Below are 21,990 nucleotides of genomic sequence, written 5' to 3' on the forward strand. Positions count from 1 at the left end.
ATTCTTTGCAGGGTAATACTTTGCTATTCATTTAAATGGTTGTTGTTATCTTGCTCTTCTCCCCCTTGCCCCCCATTCACCCATCATAATTGATTTGCATACAAAGCCAAAGCAAAGATATGGAAAAAATAAGATTTATTATCATCACTTATATATACACAATTCATCACAGTATATATACTGGCCTTATAGATTTGTACAATAACAGTGACAGAACATTCTTGCTTTGCCCTTTCTCAACCCGAGGATATTTCCAATTTAAAAAAAAAACTGCTATTGCAACCTCCATTCTTTGTCTTGTCCTGATACTTGGAGGTTATATAAAAAGAAGGGAAGATTTTTTTAAAAAAAACTCTTGAAAAATCTTTAAGAGCAACTTATTTACTTTGACATATCCGTTTGTGGACTACAGCCTATCTCTTCAGATGAATTTTTTAGGAGTAAAAAACCCTCAACAAACTATGCTGTAATAAACTGCTTAATTTTAAAGGCACTCCCGGACTCCATTTTCTCCTTCCCTCTGCTCTTTTTTATATTAAAATAGGTTAAAATGGTGACTTCTTTGAAAATTGCTTAGATTTAATAGCACCACTAGGGCTGAAAACAAGGACTATTCAATCTGTGTTCTGTTGTTTTTCCGGACTGTAGAGTTTCTAGAGTTAAGATATTCTTCTGGCTTCCCATCCACACTACAGAATTATAGCAGTTTAGATGAAATAGCTCCATCCTTGAAGTTCGATATGCCACCAGAGTGCTCTGACAGAGAAAGGTAAATACCTCACAAAATTAAAAAATCTCTGAATTTCATAGCATTAAGTCATGCAGGTAATGTGGTGCCAATGCTATAATTCTGAAGTGTAGAAACAGCCTGGGTTATTCTGCCTCTCTAAAAAGCTCCTTAGCCTATCCTGACCTAGTAGGCCTGTAAGAGGTTACAGGTCAGGTTTTGGCTATTGATCAGACAACGGTTGGTATAACCTAACTATTATCCCACATGGTTGAATTCCTTTCTCCCAGCTAGAGATCTGCTCTACTTCCCCATGCAGTCTGCTGCCCAAAATCATACTAGGGGCTTCCCATGTGAATAAACTGTAATGCTTGGCACCAGAGACCAGTCAAGGAGTCAATTGCCAAACAAATGTGACAGCAACCAAAAAAAAAAATCTCTACCTGAAGGCAGACAGTTGTGATTAAGAGAGCAGAAAGGCATTTCCAAGAAAAATCAGTTCCCTGGGTATAATCAAAGATTGCTATTGTCCCAATGTTTCTTCCAGTTGATCAGGCATTTGAAACAAGCCAAGAAAGCTCCGTCAGCTCTACAGGACAACTCTCAAGATATAGAACCTCTGGAATTATATTAAGGAGCAGACAGATGCAAGGACTGAAGTGGCAAAATCTCTTAAACGTGGTGATAAAACCTAGTCTGGCACAGAGCACACACAAGAAAAGAGTTATCCCATGAAGAGGGGCATTTTGCAAGCAGATATGTGTAATTTCCCTCTTTGCCAGGTATGGTGAAAGCCACAAGTCAATAAGAAGAGTGTCTCGTCTTCTGTAGAGAGTTGACTTCCGATCACGATCCGATCATTCCTGCTGAGTGGATGAATGGGAGGATTCAAACCAGGGCCTTACTGGATCACTTGCAATAGGTGTGACTGAAGTAAGGAGCAGGCGAAAGATCGGAGTTGATCCTGGTGCACAGAGTTCATTTTTTTAAAGTCCTGCTTCTTCAGCTCCCCTCCTGCCACGGCTGTGGTGGGTCGAAGGGTAGGAAGATGTCCTATCACAAGGCAACAGAGGTGCAGTAGTGCTTCAGCTTGCAAGGCAGGATGCCACGGTTGATCTGGTGAAACTCCACGAGTTGGATCAGGTCAGTAAAACGAGTCTGCCCATCATCCATGGTGTAGTAGGGACGACCATCTTCTTCAATCTGAAACCCAGAAAAGATTGTGAGCTATGGCATGGACACCGAGAACAGAAAACACGATGTAGTGATCTCACTGTAAGGGGGATGTGCAATGTTAAATTATTCATTCCCATAGGGGAGAACAAATAATTTAATCATTTTTTTCATGCCTGTCAGACTATGCAGTTTTTGAAGATGTCTTGTGGCACGAAATACTTTCCAGTGGAACACTGGGAGGATGGAAGGGAAGATGAGCAAGAATCCAAATTAAATCCTGCTTGCAAATTCAATCAAAGCCACTTTGCCTGGTGCCCATGGGGAAGAGGGACTATGTCATATTAAACGTCCCTCTAATAGTGTCCTAATGTTGCTCAGACAGGCTTTAGTGCAGTAGTTCTCAAGCTGTAGGTCCCCAGGTGTTTTGGCCTACAACTCCCAGAAATCCCAGCCAGTTTACCAGCTGTTAGGATTTCTGGGAGTTGAAGGCCAAAACATCTGGGGACCTACAGGTTGAGAACCACTGCACTAAAGCCTATCCAAGCAGCATTAGGAGACTATTAGAGGGATGTTTACTCTGACATAGTCCCTCTTCCCCATGGGCACCAGTCTAAGGCACCTAAATGGTGAATTGGGGATGGGGAAATAGCTCAGTATTAGAGTACATGAAAGTATTAGAGTACACATGAAAGACATGTGGATGGCTTTGGAAATCGCCATCCTAAGGGTTTTTTGTTAGCAAAACCCAGAAAGCTAGAGAACCTGGATTGCTACTGACATTCTAAAGTAGGTTGCATTAGGGCTTAGTGGACAAAAGCAGCTGATTGGGGATTAAGGCAGCTCTAGGTATCTTTATCAACACTTACCGGAAGTATGAGATAGTGCTTCACCTTTTGTAAGTGACAAAGTGACAAGACAAAGCCTTTGGGATTCCGCTGGCTGTCCCGCACCAGGAATACTCTGCAATTGAGAGGTCATAGGCAGGGTGTGAATAATGCATCCCATAGTGAACAGCAAAGTGCCAGCAAACTACTTTAGCTATTATGTACAAGCCACAAGTCAATCAGTCCTTATCACTCCATGCTTTATGTCAGGGTATACTATTCAAAAACTGCTTCGGCTGTTCCTTCAATGATAACTGATGGTTGGCACTATGAATCGCACGTTTGCCACATTTGCATTGCAATTGCGTGATTTGCATAGTTTCTTTCATCTGTGGTTTGTTGATCACATTTTTAAAAACACATAGGGCTATTATAGTTTTATATTTTTTTTAATTAACATTAAGCATAATTTTAAAAAATAATGCTGTGGTGTGTGGTAGCATAAGAAAATAATGAAAACATCTTTGAGGAATGGCCCCATGCAGTAAGGCATCTGAACAGATCAGAATCCCAATGTTACCACACTATAACAGCAAAGCACATGCAATATGTGTGTGTGTGTGTGTGTGAAATAGAAAAAAAACTGCAAAGGGTTTCACTTCAACTATTAGAGCTGATTCTGAGCATGATAAGCATAGGACTACGCAAGCATTATGAATTGCAAAGTTATTACAAGCTACATACCCATCCACTAGCCCCTGCTGGATTATAAGGCGTTGGGTGTCTTCTCTAGAAATGTGCCCATGAAACCATGGCTGGGTTCTGTGAATGACTGGGAGGGAAAAAAATGAGACATTTTCTTAGAAACGAAGATTGGTCAAAGTCTTCAGAATGTCCCATTACTCACTGCAGACAGGGATCCCTACACTGAAGACAGTTGAGGTTCATGATTCCTGGAAGAAATATGGGACTGACCTGGATATTTGGCACTAGCATAGGGAAAGACAGCCTGCATCCCTCAGAGCCCTTGCTGTCATTTTGATTATTTCACACATGCCGGTATTGGCACAAAAACCCGGCTCCTGGACTGGACCGTGGCTCCAATAAACCCTTCAGTCTGTACACGGTTCAGATGCACATTCCTCTTGTTTCCCATTTCATATGTTCCCTGAATGTATGAAGGAATTTGCAGTGTGTGCCAGAGTCCAATGCCAGATATACTCCGTCTTCAAATAAGATCCACAACTAGGTCCATTTATAGGAAGCATCATCATGCTGGGCAATTTGTTATAGATCAGTTCCCAGGAAGGCTTGCTTAACTCATCCCCTAATTTGCTCCCATCAACTGGAGGTATGCTAAATTTTCACATCAGCAATGATGGGGTAACATGTTCCATAAGTTATTTGTGACAAGTACTCACCAGTACTGAGCGGAGAGCTCTGCAACTGGGTGGGAAGACTGTATCGGTGAATGGTCTTCTTCTGAAATATGCGATTTCAAGATGTTAAACACTTATCATGTATTTGTTAATTTCCCTTCCTGCTCTAGGTAGAACAACCACAAAATCCAGTAATATTTGCAACAAGTTTCAAAAAGGCAAGCACATTCATTCATCTTGTGGCAACTTAAAAGACTGAGAGTGCATCTACACTGTAGAATGAATGCAGTTTCACATCACTTTATCCTGGGATTTGTAGTTTGCTAAGGAAAAAGATTTCTTCATCACATGCTAGTTTTCTACCTTCACATTATTGGAAAAAAAGAATGCAACAGTGTGTACACAGTCAACGATGTGTTTAAAAAGGAGGAGAGATCCTCCTTTCCTCTTTGAATAGTTTGTTCTGTTTCTTCTATACTCATAGTCTGATAAAATATTTCCTTCACTCCTGTTCCATCTTTTCTCCTTAGTGTCTCTGCCTCATTGGCTCCATATTCTCAAACAGTAACTTCCTAATAGGTAAAGGTTTTTCCCCTGACATTATGTCTAGTCGTGTCCAACTCTGGGTGGTGGTGCTCATCTCCATTTCTACTCCGAAGAGCCAGCGTTGTCCATAGATACCTCCAATGTCATTTGGCCGGCATGACTGCATGAAGTGCCATTGCCTTCCCACCAGATTGATACCTATTGATCTACTCACATTCGCATGTTTTTGAACCGCTAGGTTGGCAGAAACTGGGGCTAACAGCGGGAGCTCACCCTGCTCCCTGGATTCGAACTGCAAGTTCAGTAGCTCAGTGGTTTAACCCACTACTTCCTAATATTTATATATATACATATTATTGATTAGCCCTTAGACCATATCACAAAGTAACTTCCTAATACATATTTTTCTTTTAATTTTTCATCCTGAACTTTATTCCCAGTTCCATATACGTTCTCACATATAAAGTTTGCTTCTCTAAGAAAGAAAGCTGTCTCTGAAGGTTTGCAAATATCAAAAGTTGGTATTAACCCTGCCTCTCTCCAGGTTAATTGGGAAAATGACAAAACACAATAGTGTTTAAGTGCTCAGTTGTAGGTAACCGAAGTATCTCCTGGCCATGTTTTAGGTGATCCACTGTTCTGCTCCAGATCTTAGATCTGCATATCCTCACTAGTAAGTCAATGAATTTCCCAAAGACATCCATGTCTGCCATCTCTTGGTAGGAAGCAGACAACAGACTCACCCTCCATGCCTGAGCTTCCTCCAGGGCTACTGACAGAGCCTCATTGGGGTTCTCGATCACGCGGCCTGTGCAACCAGAGAAGTCCATGGCCACCAAGGTATTATCTGATACGCTCCGCTAAGGGATTACAAAGAAAAGGATCAGCACAGATCTGATATATTCTGCTAAGGGATTATAAAAAAGGGATCAGCAAGAAATCTCCCTAATAATATGGTAACTGTCCCTAATGACAGTTTGCAACTCCACTTTTCCATTTCTGAAAAGTATGGGTTTTGTAATATCTTGATAGCCCAGAAGCAGTTTCAGAATAGTTAGGAGTGTGACTCCCCCCTTTTAATATATTTATTAAATATTTTTATTTAAATATTTGAAACATAATACAAATGTCTTATCTCACCTTCTGTTCCCAGATCGATACCCCCACAACCCTCCCACTACTCACATAGCATTACAAAAATACAGCACTCCCAATTCTATCACTTCTGCATTTTTCTAATTTTATCCATTCCGTAAAATTATTGCAATGTACTCAAAAATTACTCAACCACAATCCTTCTTGGATGTTTGGTGGCTTAAATTTGCTGATGCTTTTACACATGAAACTAATAAATGGTTTCCAAGTTTTCTCAAATAGATCTTCTTTCAATTTACCTTTTGCTAAGTACCCGGAGCCATTATCAGAAAGCACTTACTAGAGGTGCAGTGCCAATCCAGGTTGGTTCCCTTTGTCGTGCCTGACACTGCTGGTAGTTCCTGTAGAGCTGTATGCCATACTGTGGAAAGAATTGTCCCCATTAGCATTTCTAGAGCAGGCAAACCTATTAAAAACTGCAGCCCACTCTGGCATAGATTCCCCAAAGTTAGCTATAACAAAGAATAGAATTGGGCAATTGTATGAATTGGATGTCACTTCTGCAGAAGGAGACCATGCAATATAAATATATCCTTTAAGTCCATTTATTTACAAGATATGGGCAGAAAGAAGGACACATGCACCTTTTGCTATTGGTACATGCCCTCCAGTTGATCCCAACTTATGACAACCCTATCTCATGGTTTCTTTCAAGATTTATTTGAAGGGAGGGCTGCCATGGCCACTTTCTCAGGTTGCAAGAGTGATGTTTCCAAGATCACCCAAGAGGTTTCCATGGCTGGATAGGGATTCGAACCCTTGTTTCCTGGAGTCCTGGTTCACACTCAGTTCTCTACAGCAGTCTGGCTTTTAGATATGTACATAAATCATGTAACTACTACAGGAGCAAAGGGAAATGCAGCAGAAGGGTCGAAGGGAAGAATTTTCTTCTCCCAAATACATAGGTGAAACATGTCACCTGGGACACCAATAATGCAGGTCTCCATCTCAGCTGACCATTTGCTTGGATGCGGTTGGGGCTGAGGCCATAATCTAGTGAACTTTGGTCATGATGAGAAAGAGAAATAGGAGGACAACATACTATCTGTGTGTTTGCGTATGTTAACGTTTTCCTCCCTCACTGAAGTCCTAGTAAAATTCCTTTTATAAGTTGCTATTTGCATTGAAAGAAAACTAAAACAAATTACTCCATACCTTAAAGAGGCGGAAAGCAGCCATCCAACACGTGCGACTTTGCTCATCTTCACTGCAGAAGAGCTTCAGGCCTTTTGCCCCGTTGCGTGTCTTGTGGGGCTGCAGAGTAAAGACTCACATCAGACACATACAATGAATTCTGATAGAATTGCAGTTCCTCTTCTATTTCAGAAAGCTGTTGTATGTGACTGAAGTGAAAAACTTGTGGTCCTCCAGACATTAGAGCTATAGCCACTGACTACAGCCACTATTGCAAACAGTGAGGGTGATGAGAGTTGTAGTTCAAAAATATCTGGAAAGCCATACCTAATACCTACTATATATGTATTCTCCACATATTGATAAATCAAATCATTAATCTTCCCAGAAAGAGAAAAAAAACATTAATGTGCTATGAGATAACAGCCAATGTGGTTATACATTGATTAAATTATTATAGGTTCTCAAAATAGGCATCTGCATTGTTTATAATTTAGACTTTGCTTAGTTCTCATTAGACTCTCCAGGAGAGCAGTTCTACTTCTTGCCTTCTCTCTCCAGAGATTAACTAGGAAATGCTGTTGCTCCCAGTTCAGAGACGCAACAGGATTTTCCAATCAAAGGATGATGTCTGCTGCATATCTCTTAGAGCAGTACCCAACCTTTGGGCCTTCAGGTGTTTTGGACTTCAGCTCCCACAGTTCCTAACAGCTGGTAAACTGGCTGGGATTTCTGGGTGTTGAAGTCCAAAACCCTTGAAGGCCCAAAGGTTGAGAACCACTGTCTTAGAGTTACTGCTCTGAACATGCCTCTTCCCAACTAGAACACATGCCCAGAAGAAGTAGAGGTGTGTGTTTGTGTATCCTTTGTGAATATTTATTAAATGCCATCCATTGAGAGCTGGTAATTCCCATTTTAGCTCAGAAAAAGGGTGTCTCTGTGATGAGAAGTCTCCAAAATATTTGTGTACATTTTAACTTGCTGCTCTAGGATGCAAAGCTTTGGGTGTATTGAATCAGGGCGGATGTGCTGAAAAGTCTCATAAGGTTTGATTTCAGACACCCAAAACATCCAATTAACTTCTTAACCATTGATATTTCAAATGGGACCAGGATTCTCAACCTTCTTACCTTGATGCAAAAACCAAACTCAGTTGGGGTGCTGTACTGTTTCTTGCCTTGTGTGATGTAGTAGACATTGGACTCATTTATGTCAACACAATACTGTAAGTGCCGTGGGTCCTGGCATAAGAGAAACAAGAAAGAACATCAATGAGAATTTCTTAATAACATGAAGGACTATTCTATCCTATCTTCACTACAAAACATTTTTTTTTCCGGATCACAACAATGTTTCAGGCTGCAGGACTGAAAACCTGGTGGAGGATTCTGGAAATGTGTAGTCTCAAAAAGTAACATTTCCAAGATCCCATTCACATTTTCAGTATTAGAAAAAAAATTAATTACAGCTAATGTGTGTTCTGACATAAGGCAGAAACTTAACCGATATGTGGGAAATTGGGTACAAGAGCATCCAGCTAACACGGTAATAAACATGAGTTTTTCTAACCACCAACTATAGGGCTCTTCCAGATTGGTGTAGCAAATGTGAATTCTTGCAAACCAGCTCTGTGGCATTTGCAGATTACACTATGTAACACGATTTTTGTTCCTGGGTTATAAATGTAATTTCCTAATTAGTTCTATCATAAAAACATGGGAAGTTTACTAAACTTCAAAAACATTAGTTTTTGTGGGACATCCCGCAGCACATTTTGCTATAGTTTTTCAATGAATATCTTGTAGAGTCTCAACCAATTCAACATAGTTTGTGACAGCCACAAAAATGAAGTTTCTGGAGTATAACAATTACTTTCAAACTAAATATCGCACAATTAAACAAGAATACTGTAACATTTTCAAAGCAGGAACAGATTTTTTTTCAAATTTTGTTACATAGTGTTATTTTTACTTCTGCGACCACTTATTCAATTTCACTTGAAGGGTGAAATTATTTTTGGGATATCTACTAGGTTTTCCAAAAGTTTTTGTTTGTTTGTTTAACAGAATATGTCCTGTTGAGACAATCCTCCAGCTTGAAGGACAATTTTTGAGCCTGCCTATATTGACCACATAGTCAAAAGTGACTCACTTAGGAGTGGGTACAAACTATTGGAGATAGTGCTGGGAATTGGCAGAAAAGAGTTCAGGACAGCAGAAATGTCATTTTTTAAACAAACAAATAAACTCAAGAATGCAGTAACAACTTCAAGAGAGCATCCAATACATTTAGCTCACACATAATCTTACTTTTGATGTGCCTTTTGTTGAATAATAGAGCCCTGAGCGTCGTAGAGAGAAGTAAAACCTTTTCCATACTTTACGCCCAACTTCTTTTAAGTGCAGGAAGCCTTGGATTTCAGGGCAGCTGCCTGAATTTAGCACATTCTGAAAGGCAGAGACCAAAAACAGGAGGAAGAATGAGGTTGTAGTGGAGATGCAGGGAATAGAAGACAATTAGCATTAGCAATCCCACTAATGGCTTTACCTTGAAAGGTGGTGCATGATCAAGACTGAAAAGAATATTCATAAATACTCTAATTTTCAGTGCAAAAGGGCACAAAAAGTGTCAACTACTGTAATATTATTTCTATGTGTATGTCCATGTACTTTCAAGTTACCTGTTGACTCATGGTGGCCCACAAATGAATTTCAGTTTGCTTAGGTAAGGAGCATACAATGGTAGTTTGCCATTTCGTTCCTCTTAAATATAGTCTATAGCACTTTGTATTCATTGGTGGTCTCCTACCCCAAGTACAAACTAGAGCTAACCCTGCTTAGCCCCCTAGATTAGATGGGATCTGGTGAATTTAGGGTATTTGTTCCAGCATGAGAGCAAAAGGGAAACAAATTCTCTCATCATTAACCGCTACAGCTAAAATTGTTCAGCTTTGAGCTATAAAAGTGAAATGTTGTCTAGAGTACCTCTGTGAAATTTTCACTAAATAAAACCACAGAAAAGGCTTTTGACATTTTCTCTTCTTGAGTCTATGACTAAAATGAATGAAGATTTACATCCCATAGGGAAGTAAAAGGTAATATCATGGGGTCTGTAGCAATGCTTCTCAACCTGGGGTCCCCAGATGTTTTTGGCCTTCAGCTCCCAGAAATCCTAACAGCTGGTAAACTGGCTGGGATTTCTGGGAGTTATAGGCCAAAAAAATCTGGAGACCCCAGGTTGAGAACCACTGGTCTATAGAGAAAAGAACGGTTGAAATAGCTCTGATCTAAATATAAAGAATCTCTAGACCACGTAGCCAAGATTATGCTTGCAGCAATAGAAACATATCGCTACACTGTGGAATTGTGGAAAGAGATATGAGCCAGTGCAGCACAGAATTTAAGAGATTGAGAGAGAGAGGTGGGCCAGGGAAAAGTGGGCATGAATAAACGTGGGTGTGGTATCATCACAGCTAGCATACACTGCTTCTAACAAAAAGGGGAAAAGAAGCAGGATACCTGGACAAGTTCTGAGTGGGACATGCCTTTGTCGGCTGCATCTTGACAGCTGGAGACCATGACTTCAGGGAAGAGTGACTGCTGCAAGCAGAGAGAAAGAAAAGGGGTGAACTTCACAAAATTGACCAAACAAGGATGGCACTGAGCTGTCACACACATAAGATAATTTCTTCTCACACATGTCATTTTAAATGCCATTTCGGGGGGGGACGGACCCCTGAATGCTTAGACCGAGGATAAAACGCGTTTCTGGTTCTCATGTCAGCAGAGAGGGGGAAATTATGCTGCTTTGTTGCAAGTTCTTTTGCCTACCCCCTTAAAATGTTATTTCATCTCTTCCAAAGTTTTAAGAACTCTAAAATACTCAATATAAAACAGACTAAAGATCAGCATCAATACAACTCAAGTACTCATAAATTACAAAATATAAATGGTGTATTTTACAGGTAGTTAACAAATTCCTGAGCTACGACTTCAATGATATGGAAATACAGGAAACTAAAGCTTTGCAGAATCAATGGCTTGATATGTGAGGTCTAAGTGGAACTTGCACCTCTTTAATAAGCAGAAATGTTAAAGGATAATATTTCATTTCAAATAAATTGAAGGATTATGAAATTTGTAATCTGTAAACAGATTAGGAAGCTACCATTATAGTGGGTGGGTGGTGGAATAACCTTTCGCTTCTGGCTTGATGGTCAATCCCACTTACCGGTGAGCTCTTGAACAGCTCATACTTGGCGTAGTTCTTCCGGAAGACAAACCTACTGTCTCCCCCAACAGGCCACGTAGCCTGAACCTCCACCACAGACTCATGGTCTTCCAGATACCGCTCTGGAGGAACAAAGAGAAAAAGAAACAGATTACAGGGCAGCTTGGCACTATTCTACTTCTCATTCAGATGATGGCACTAACAAGGGCTTTTTAAAGCAGTGCCATGGATTTCCCACATACTGTGGCAAATTCATGGGCTCCCAGCAAGGGGTGACTTACAGAGACCCCCATCCCATGGGGAAAACATCGCCAACCGGCTTCCTCCCATTGCTGGTAAGGCAACACAGAAAGGCATATCCTGCTTGCTCTCAAGGTAAGAGGGTTGAGAAGCCTCTTACTTTGGACGGAGCCCTACCAGAAGTACATGTGCATCGTGTAATGGGCTCCATCCTGAAAGGAGAGAACAAGCAGCGTAGTATGGGGAAAGTACCCCGTCTGATGAGGTAGTATGATAAAGCATAAGGCAGTTGTAGACAAATACTAGTTGATAGGTGTCCACACTAGGTCCCAACAAGACTTGGAGGGCAGCACCCTCAATTATTTTTTATTATTTAATTTTTAAATATTTTAAGCACCCCCTATGCGTTCAGAGGTGTGGGAAGAATTTTATTATGCCCCCGGCCCTTTGGGCTGTTTTAGTCCAAGAAGAGGTCTATACATACCTAGTAAACTGCATTATATTTTTGTTCTGCTCCAGATTGCTCAGATCCAGCAAATGCCTTAATTTATCTAGAATAGGCCTGCACAACCTGTGGCCCTTTATGTATTTTGGACTTCAGCTCCCAGAATTCCTGACTACTGAACAAGCTGGCTAGGGCTCCTTAAAGTTGGAGTCCCAAACACCTGGAGGGTCGCAGGTTGTGCAGGCCTGATCTAGAACATTCACTGGACTGCCTTGATTTCGAACACAGTTCCTATACTTGCAGTTAGCCCTCCACATCTGCAAATTTCACTTTTGCGGATTTGATTATTCATTGATTTGATTAAGATATTCTCTCTAGAAATGTCAAGGTCCTCCAGTGTGATTCTAGGGTCAACTTCTATCAGAAGTTGACAACAGAGTTGTACTGGGAGACACTGAATTTTTATTTCACGAATTTTCCCACTGTTGTGGTGGTCCTGAGCCTTATTTACATACATACCGTCTAGCCCTAAAGTAGTTTCCTGAAGTCCTGCTTCTTGTTTTTGAGCCTCAAGACCAGGGGAGGAATCTCAGGGCAAGGGTACTGCCCTTGTAAACAAAAAGGATTTTTATGTTGTTGTTCCATACTACTTTAGAATTGCCACTGTAGACTCTTGAGAGACCTCATTGCCTCTTCTTCGTTCTTCTAATTTGCTTGATCAGTGTTTTGTATTTGAATGTCATACTCTAAGCAACTGTTGTTGATACTTAATGTGTGTATTTAATGGCACCACCAGGCTCAACCCCTATGATATCATCAGACACTTTATTTTGGTGTGAAGTTTAGGCCTTGAAATCTGATGATCTGGGATGCTTCTGATCTGACAATTTTACTCTTCCAAGATGCATTCTCACTCCCCACCCATTGTGGTTTAGGAGAAATACCCCTCTTATTTCTCACCGAGAGCTAAGTGCTGATAGACTTCTACGAGTGACCAGCAGTCGTCATGCAAGGCTTGGGTCTTCTGTACAAGCATCTCACAGACATGACGTGCTGTGGTCCCTGCCGTGACTTCCAATGAGCGGCAAGTACCATCTTCACTGTAGACCTTGACCACCTGCAGGAAAAAATGGGGAGCAGTGGTTAGGTGGTTGGGAGGAGGGAAGATTACATCTCTGCTGAGACAGAAGCCCAGTTCAGCCAGTGAGCAGGCACTCATAAACAATAAGTTGTTGGTGGTGTGTGCCTTCAATTCATTTCTGACATACAACAACCCTGCAGTAAATCTATCATATAGTTTTCTTGGCAAGGTTTGTTCACAGGGGGTTTGTGGTTGCGCCCCTTTGAGGCTTAAAGTGTGACATGGGTGTATGTGGATTCCTCGGAGTTCTAGTCCAACACTCAAATCATGACACCATAATGACTCACAGAAAATCCAAACTATTTTAAACATTCTTATTTTCCTCTAGAAAACTGCACATCTTTGAGAGAGGGCTTTCTCTTTGTTTTGCGAACCTTAGCAGTTAAAATTAATAATTATTACAAATAATAATACTTATTATTATCTTTAAAATTAATAGTTATGAAGACTGAAGAAGACACAAATTAAAGAAATAACCTGCTGTTTTTTAAAAAATAATGCTCCTAAAACTGCTGCCTGATATAGAGAAAATGGTGGGAACTGAATACAAGAATAACACTGAAAGCTCCTGATTCCATTTGGACATCTCAAAAAGCTCAATATATCTCCTCAGGAGGATCACATGTATGTGGTTATTACATCTGGCTAATGAGGCTGCACAAAACCCTTACTGCACATTTTATTTCCTGACTGCACTAAATGTATCTTGCCACATATCATAATATAGTAGTAACTCTTATCTGCAAGAAATATGGACTTAGAAAATGCCTATAGAGAATAGCATTTCTATAGCCACCAGTGCAACTCTATGGCCAACTTCTAGCACAGTGGTTCTCAACCTGTGGGTCCCCAAGTGTTTTGGCCTACAACTCCCAGAAATCCCAGCCAGTTTACCAGCTGTTAGGACTTCTGGGAGTTGAAGGCCAAAACATCTGGGGAGCCACAGTTTGAAAACCACTGTTCTAGCAGAAGCATTCTTGTGATACAGATCTAGAAAATGTCGAGAAAGGACTTATTTATTTTGCATGAGTGTAAGTGAAACTTCACATACAGGTCTCACAGATATGGGGATCATACTGCACATAATGTAGATATAGATATGCATACATAGCAGGAAAAATGTCTTTAAAACACCCAGGGAAACAAGACTGCTATTGAGAAGTGTTTGATGCCAGGGTCCATGCTTAAGGAATGGTTTATACTGAAAATCAGATCCTGCAAAGCAACAGTGAAAAGAGATGCTGACTTTACATGCCCTGCTTATGGGTTTCCCTGGTGCATGTGGTTGGTTGTCTGCACTTGCGAACAAGATGCTGAGCAAGATGGGACATTCTTATAAGTCACCTGTGAGGGATGTTTGCTATTACACAGCTTTTCCACAAGAGGGAGGAGGTAACCATGTTCCTGTAAAACTGAAATTATATTATTAGTCTTAATAATTAATGGCATTCCACTTATAATTGTGGAAAGGTAGGAAAATGTTTCCTATCTACTGACTTTGAGTGCCATGCTCTCCAAAACCAGATTAGTTTGTTGTTGTTGTGTTTATTCAAGTCATGTCTAATTTATGAGGTTTTTTTTCTTTTTTAACAGCTTGATAAATTTAGTAGTAAAATTCTTTATTTCTTGAGTCACTGCAGGACCCTTGCCTTTCTTTCTTAGACAAAATGTGTATACTGTCTTCCCCATGACAATGTTGATTTAAATGAGATTTGTAAATATAACTCATCAATGCAACATATCTGCAGAGTTTCAGAAAATTATATTCTGGATTTCAACTATAAGCTGAACAATCTTTCCAGCATCCGCATGCCAAACATATTTTTTTCAAAACCAAACTAAACAATGCCTTGCTTCACGACAGAACATGATAGAGTATTACGAATGCAGGTGGAATTGATGGTCCTCTGGATTGCTGACACTGCACATGCAGAAAGTCCAATTTCAGCAAAGAGATAGACTTTGAAAACTCAGTAACCTCTTACTATACCTACAATCGCCTAATGTGATAGTTTGGTGAAGGACTAAATTTACTATACCCGCAATCACCCAATATGGTCAGTATGTCTGTGCCTGTGTTCCTAGAAATGGGAGAAAGTAAAAATCTTGAGAGGACAGGTAGAAAAAAATGATTCAAGGACAATTTGACTGGAAGAAATGGTGTATGGGTAAAGATACAACAATGATCTTACACTTCTGCACATGGTTGAATGTAAGATCACTATTGCATCCTTATCCATTTCTTCCAGGCAAATAGTCATAAGAGGGGAAGACTGGGGAAGCAGCGTCTTACAAACCTATACGCCTCCTTTCTCTCTCTCTCTCTCTCTCTCTCTCTCTCTCTCTCTCTCTCTCTCTCTCTCTCTCTCTCTCTCTCTCTCTCTCTCTCAATCTCTCTGCCATCTAAGCAAGACCAGACACCTTGGCTTGGATCCCAGGGGAGGGATTAGGATGTCCCACCCTGAATATCAGCAGCACCTCCTCCGCAGATGAAAGGCGAGGGAGCATTCCCTTCCCTGTCAAAACTCCTCTCATAAACACTTCAAAAGCGGTTTCAGGCTGGGCTGTAAGTAAACCTAGAAATTGGCAGAGAATTCTGAAAACTTCAAAATTACCAGACAGGCTAAGACACAATGGCTCTTCGGGAAAGAGGCCTGTAATCACTCCCTTGCATCTTCTCAAAAGACTTCAAAATTGGAATTATTACCTCTTCCCTGGCTGCATCTAAACCTTTGTTCTTTCCATCCACTAAGAACCATTCACTTTTAACGAAAGCAGGTGGTGGTCGGGGAGTCTCCCACTACACAATTACAACATGAATCCCAAATCAACTGCCATGACTCCATCCAATGAAATAGTAGTATATCTAGTAGGCATGCGCATTCAGATCCCACATCAACTGCCATGACTCCATCCAATGAAACAGTAGTATCTAGTAGGCATGTGCATTTCGCTTGGACCTCAATCCGTTTCTGTTAGCCGAATTTCGGGAACCCCCCATACCAGTTTTCGCGAGGCTCCCGAAAACGGGTGCATTGCCGAACCACCATTTTTGGTCTGCTGCCAAAAATGTGGCTAGATCCAGCCCATTGGAGGCAATGGGGAACTTACGAGGCTCCCCTTTCCTTCATTTTTGGGGCATCCGACTTAAGAAAACACACTTCCTGTGACCATTTCCTTCTTTCTTTCCTTCCAATGGAGCCTGGATTTGAGGAACGGAGTTAAGGAAGCATCCTTCCGGGAACCCTTTCCTTCTACCTTTCAAAGGAGTCTGGGTTTGAGGAACGAGATTAAGGAAGCATCCTTCCTGGCATCCTTTGCCTCCAGCAGCTGCCTCTCTCCCTGAACGCCAGAGAAATGCACAAGCCTAGTAAGGGCTTAAGATCCCCCTCTTCCTGCTATCCTATCCCTTTTCCCTTAGAGGAGATCCAGGTTTAAGATAAGCGCTTACAAATCCTCCCTTCCTGTTATCATTTCTGGTATCCTTTCCTTCTAACTTTCAAAAGTGCCTGGGTTTGAGCGTGCGCTCTCTCCCTGCAGCATTGCACACAGCTTGCAAAGGCATTTTAAGGAGGCTTCCCATGGAAGAGTGATTGACCTGGAGCTATCCTGCCCTGGGCTTCCTTTATAAACCCCTCTCTTTGACCTGCCTGGAGTGGTGGCTTTTCCGTCCCTGTGCTTTTCTTTCTAGTCAAATGGGAGAGGAGATAGCCACTACCAGATGCCACGGGCCTACTTTGGGCACAAAAATCATGGTGGCTGGCCCCTTACTGTTATGGCTACTGGACCAAGCTGAACAGCCCGGATTGGCTGGAGGGAACCAATCTATCCGAATCCATGCACAAGCCTAATATCTAGGTACTGAAATTCTCCATCAAATGGAGCCCTCCATCAAACTGCAAAATCCCAGGCTTCAACAGGATGGAGCCATGGCAGTTAAATTGGAAACAAAGTGCTATACGTTGCAATAGGAAAAGGGGCCAAAGAGAACTCTGAACCCATTTCTGGCAATGAACTTGGTACAGTCTTCTCATAGCATAGTAGGGATGTCTATCCAAATGAAAAACTTCTGAGTATTCTGCTCCAGAGCTGTCCCAGATACATCATGGGAGCATGTCATAGACATTCTACTGACCACACAATTGGTGCATTGGCATCAGTGACCTGTTCTCCTGAGGCCATCACTGCTGTCTCACTGGCCAAAAGTAGTTCCCCAGCAGAGCCTTGCTAGCAATATCATTTCTGGTGAAGTCACCACAGGACAGCCAGTCATCTAATCACCAGAAACAACGTCACTGGCAAGGCTCTGATGGGGAGCTGCGTCTGGCTGGCAAGGACGTTTTGATGTGTTATAGGCACTGAACTGCCTTGGATCCAGCCCGATCCATTCACCCACACATTAAAAATACTGGAATTTCCTAAAACTGTGTTGTCAAAAGCTTTCATGGCTGGAATCACGGGGTTGCTGTGAGTTTCCGGGCTGTATGGTCATGTTCCAAAAGCTTTCTCTCCTGATGTTTCACATACATCTATGGCAGGCATCCTCAGAGGTTGTGAGGTCTGTTGGAAACTAGGCAAGTGGGTTTGTTTAAATATCTGTGGAATGTCCAGGGTTGGAGAAATAACTCTTGTATGTTTGAGGCAAGTGTGGATGTTGCAATTGGCCACTTCGATTAGCATTGAATGGCCTTGCAGCTTCAAAGCCTGGCTTGTTTTCTGCCTGGGAGAATCCTTTATTGGGAGGTGTTAGCTGGTCCTGAGTGTTTCCTGTCTGGAATGTCCCTGTTTTCTGAGTGTTGTTCTTTATTTACTCTCCTGGTTTTAGAGTTGTTTAATACTGATAGCCAGATTTTGTTCATTTTCATGGTTTCCTCCTTTCTGTTGAAATTGTCCACATGCTTGTGGATTTCAATGGCTTCTCTGTGTAGTCTGACATGATGGTTATTAGAGTGGTCCAGCATTTCTGTGTTTTCATATAATATGATGTGTCTGGATTGGTTCATCAAGTCCTCTGCTATGGCTGACTTTCCTAGAACTTCTGACACAGCCTAAGATTCTTCTTGTGACAGGTAAATGACTTGGAAGCTGTGAAACCATCCATACATTGTGTGGACTGCTTGCAGTGGGTTTGAGGTGAGAACCTTTGATATGGCCCATGTACACAAAGGGTTGGGGAAGAGTTGAACATGCTTCATTATTGCACAACCCCTCGGGGAAAACAATTTGTCTTCACAACTACAGTAAGGAATATGAAAGAAGATAAACAAAAGACGTTCTTGAATATTTTGTTTTTAAAAAAGGATGCAAGCAAAATTGCTTGAAGCATCTGACTATCACAGGAAATAATTTAGTCATGCTTTGAAAATGAGCTTGCACAAGCTTTGGTGAAGACATAAGGTCCATCTCTATGAGTCATCTGTTTAGAATGGGACAGTATGCTACATTAGAATGGGGCAAAGAGCCTAAAACTTGTATCTGTATTTGCTGATAAATTGCTGGTGTTTTATATCCTTTTGGTCTGCTGTGCTTTTAATTGTAATTTGATTTTTTAGTTATTTTATTGCTCTTAATGAGGATTTGATTTTGAGTTGTAGGGTGAGCTATTAAACTGTAAAAATATATAAACACACTAGTCACAACACAACATGAAAATAGTTTGCTATGACTCTCTAGCTATTTCTCGGCTCCTTCTGGTACTGAACACAGAGGAACATCCCTGTTTTTCTCTGCCAAACACAGAGGGGGGATATCTATTTAATATCGCTCTGGTGGCTTTGATAGGAAGCACTGAGACAGCAGGTGGACTGAAACATTTCCTAGACTGTTGACAACCTTCTGTCCCGTGACTGTGAACTGCCTGGGTGGAGGCTCGCAGGCTAGCCAAACAAAACTTGGGAACCTTGACAACAATCTCCATAGAAATTAGCCTCACCCTTTCATGTCCAGTGAAGCTCAAAGCTCTTACTCAATGGAGGGGAAGTGGCACAGGTAACACTATAGATAGAGTCATGATACCTGAGTTCTTATCTTTAACAAAGGGCTCGTGCCTCACGCATATTGTTTTGGGAATTCATGTATTGTTCTGTATTATTTTGGATACTGGACTGAGACATGAAACCTGCTTGAAGTTGCAACCTTTGTGTGCTAGCCTGGATGTCTCTCAAAGAGTTTTTGCACAGCAATGATTCACATAATTTCCTGAGGTTTGCCTTATCCACACTCTTTTTATCTGCATTGGTTAGGTGTGTCTACACTGTAGAATTAATGCAGTTTGACATCACTGTAATGGTCATGGCTTAATGCTATGGAATCCTTGAATTTATAATTTGATGAGGCATCAACACTCTTTGGCACAGAAGGCTAAAGACCTTGTAAAATACAACTACCATGAGTCAACAGCACTGAGGCATGGCATTGAAGTGGTATCAAACTGTATAAATTCTACAGTGTAGATGTACCCTTAAACTGGATCTACACTGCCCTATATCTCAGGATCTGATGCCAGATTATCTGCTTTGAATTGGATTATATGAGTCTACACTGCCAAATAATAATAATAATAATAATAATAATAATAATAATAATAATATTTATTTATTTATTTATATGCCACCCTATCTTCCCAAGACGACTCAGGGCGGTTTCCAACATAAGCAAAACATTCAATTGCCAATAGTAGACCATACAACAAAAGTAAACATCATAAAACAAAACAAAAATACTATCCTACCAAAATAACCACAAAATTTAAAATTCTGTTTCAGACTACTTCATTGGATGGGTTCAAAATACCAATACCAAGATAAGTTGAGATAAGAAGATAATCTGGGATCAGATCCTGGGATAAAGGGCAATATAGATCCAAAATCAGCAGCCAGTCTAAGTTGTTCATATTCTACCTTAAAGGCTTGCTCCTCCATGTTTGAAGAGCAGCTGTTACAGAGTCTCTCACATGAGATGTTACAAACCCCTTAGTACTTGTAAGTCAGTCTGCTTCATTTGTATTCACAAAAATATAAATCCTGCTTAATTTTTCATTAGAGTCAGTGTGGGACTGGTTACTGCTCATCTTCTATTTCTGATGCACACCCAATGAAATTATCTGTCATAGACTGCGAAGAAATAAATAAAATGGGAAGAAAAAGAGCCAGGCATTCTACCTGAATACAAAATATAAAACTTACATAGATACATACAAAATGGTTGGAATAGGTTTTTCTCAACTGTTGGGAAACATTGACAAGGACAACCTTGAACTGGTGAGAATTTTTTTCAGGTCAGGACTTCTTCCACATCAAATATATATAGGAGCCCCCGGTGACGCAGCGGATTAAACTACTGAGTTGCTGAACTTGCTGATTGAAAGGTCGGCAGTTCAAATTTGGGGAGTGGGTGAGCTCCTTCTGTTAGCCTCAGCTTCTGCCAACCTAGCAGTTCGAAAACATGCAAATGTGAGTAGATCAATAGGTACTGCTCCAGTGGAAAAGTAACGTTGCTCCATGCAGTTATGCCGGCAACATGACCTTGGAGGTGTCTACGGACAACACCGGCTCTTCAGTTTAGAAATGGAGATGAGGACCAACCCCCAGAGTCGGACACGACTAGACTTAATGTCAAGGGAAAACCTTTACCTTTACCTCTCTATATACATAAAAGCAAAATACATTTTTGTACAAAATATGGTTTTTTGTGCAGAAAATATCTGCATTTTCTGTAAAGTAAGTAGAATTATTAATCCAGAATATATTTTTCTGTATAGAACTAGCTGTTTTCAGTGCCAAAAAGTATACACATCTGATACAAATTAAGTCCTGAACTGCAAAAACCCTTTGAAAACTGCTCAATTTTCAAGCCAGAAGAAGGATTTCATCCTTGCTTTCTTCAAGATGAAATCAGGGAAGAATTACATCATCTCAGCAGCACTGGGTTTAAAGGGAATAAGAGATTGCTGGCAGAACTGTGTAAGTGCAACTGGTGGATCTGTTGTAGTGAATCTAGTCTTGATTTTATGCCTACTTTATCTGCAGCTGCAGAAGTTCATCCAACGTTCTAACTGTGTTAGGAGCAAAATCCAACATAAAACCATTACATGATTCACAGCGACAGAGCTATTGCTTGTACTTGTTATCCTCTGCTTTATAAAGGAAAGAGGAGAAATGCAATGAAAAAAGTTGAGAATGGGGACTTGCTTATTTTGATAATCCTTTTGATTTTGCTGTCTTTTGAATTTAATGGTACTCTAGGCATGCAGTTGGAACATTTGGCTATCATTAAGGCCAAAAGGACAAATTTTCATTTACAGTAGAGTCTCACTTATCCAAGCTAAATGGGCCGGCAAAACCTTGGATAAGCAAATATCTTGGATAATAAGGAGAGATTATGAAAAATCCTATTAAACATCAAATGAGGTTATGATTTTACAAATTAAGCACCAAAATGTCATGTTATACAACAAATTTGACAGAAGGTAGTTCAATACGCAGTAATGTTATGTTGTAATTACTGTATTTACGAATTTAGCACCAAAATATCATGATATATTGAAAACATTGACTACAAAAATGCATTGGATAATCCAGAAACTTGGATAAGTGAGTCTTGGATAAGTGAAACTCTACTGTATTTTTCTACGTAGCTTAAAGCTTGGCATTTTATATCAAAAACAATCATTTGCTGGGATGGAGATAGGGGATACCATATCTCTATGTCAACTCTTCACAGTCTCTGAAGCATATTGAGCTCTGAAGTTTACCTGAGAAGGAATCCCACTGGAGAATTGCAGCACGTCAAAATACCTGGGAGTCACTCTGGACCGTGCTTTGACTTACAAGAGCACTGTCTGACAACCAAGCAAAAAGTGGGTACTAAAAATAACATCATATGAAAGCTAACTGGCACAACCTAGGGATCACAACCAGGTCCAGTTAAGACATCTGTCCTTGCACTTCGCTACTCTGCTGCTAAGTACACATGCCCAATGAGGAATACATCTC

At 40.7% G+C, this 21,990-nt stretch overlaps 1 protein-coding gene across 4 annotated transcripts in view; it reads right to left on the bottom strand.

Annotated features, from left to right (window-relative positions):
- Positions 1 to 118: 118 nt before the first annotated feature.
- grb7 (growth factor receptor bound protein 7) overlaps positions 119 to 21,990 on the bottom strand; it is an 86,483-nt gene continuing 64,611 nt past the window's right edge. For all 4 annotated transcript variants that reach the window (XM_016994563.2, XM_016994565.2, XM_016994564.2 and 1 more), the window contains exons 4-15: positions 12,817 to 12,973; positions 11,172 to 11,293; positions 10,460 to 10,540; positions 9,251 to 9,388; positions 8,072 to 8,182; positions 6,963 to 7,061; positions 6,088 to 6,168; positions 5,396 to 5,512; positions 4,149 to 4,209; positions 3,472 to 3,559; positions 2,770 to 2,863; positions 119 to 1,930 (exon numbers count right to left, since the gene is read on the bottom strand). In XM_016994563.2, the coding sequence (XP_016850052.1) occupies positions 1,784 to 1,930; positions 2,770 to 2,863; positions 3,472 to 3,559; positions 4,149 to 4,209; positions 5,396 to 5,512; positions 6,088 to 6,168; positions 6,963 to 7,061; positions 8,072 to 8,182; positions 9,251 to 9,388; positions 10,460 to 10,540; positions 11,172 to 11,293; positions 12,817 to 12,973 (1,296 nt within the window). In that variant the 3' untranslated portion in view covers positions 119 to 1,783. The remainder of the gene's footprint in view (positions 1,931 to 2,769; positions 2,864 to 3,471; positions 3,560 to 4,148; positions 4,210 to 5,395; positions 5,513 to 6,087; positions 6,169 to 6,962; positions 7,062 to 8,071; positions 8,183 to 9,250; positions 9,389 to 10,459; positions 10,541 to 11,171; positions 11,294 to 12,816; positions 12,974 to 21,990) is intronic.

Source organism: Anolis carolinensis, chromosome 6, assembly GCF_035594765.1.
Source record: "Anolis carolinensis isolate JA03-04 chromosome 6, rAnoCar3.1.pri, whole genome shotgun sequence".
Taxonomy (NCBI): domain Eukaryota; kingdom Metazoa; phylum Chordata; class Lepidosauria; order Squamata; family Dactyloidae; genus Anolis; species Anolis carolinensis.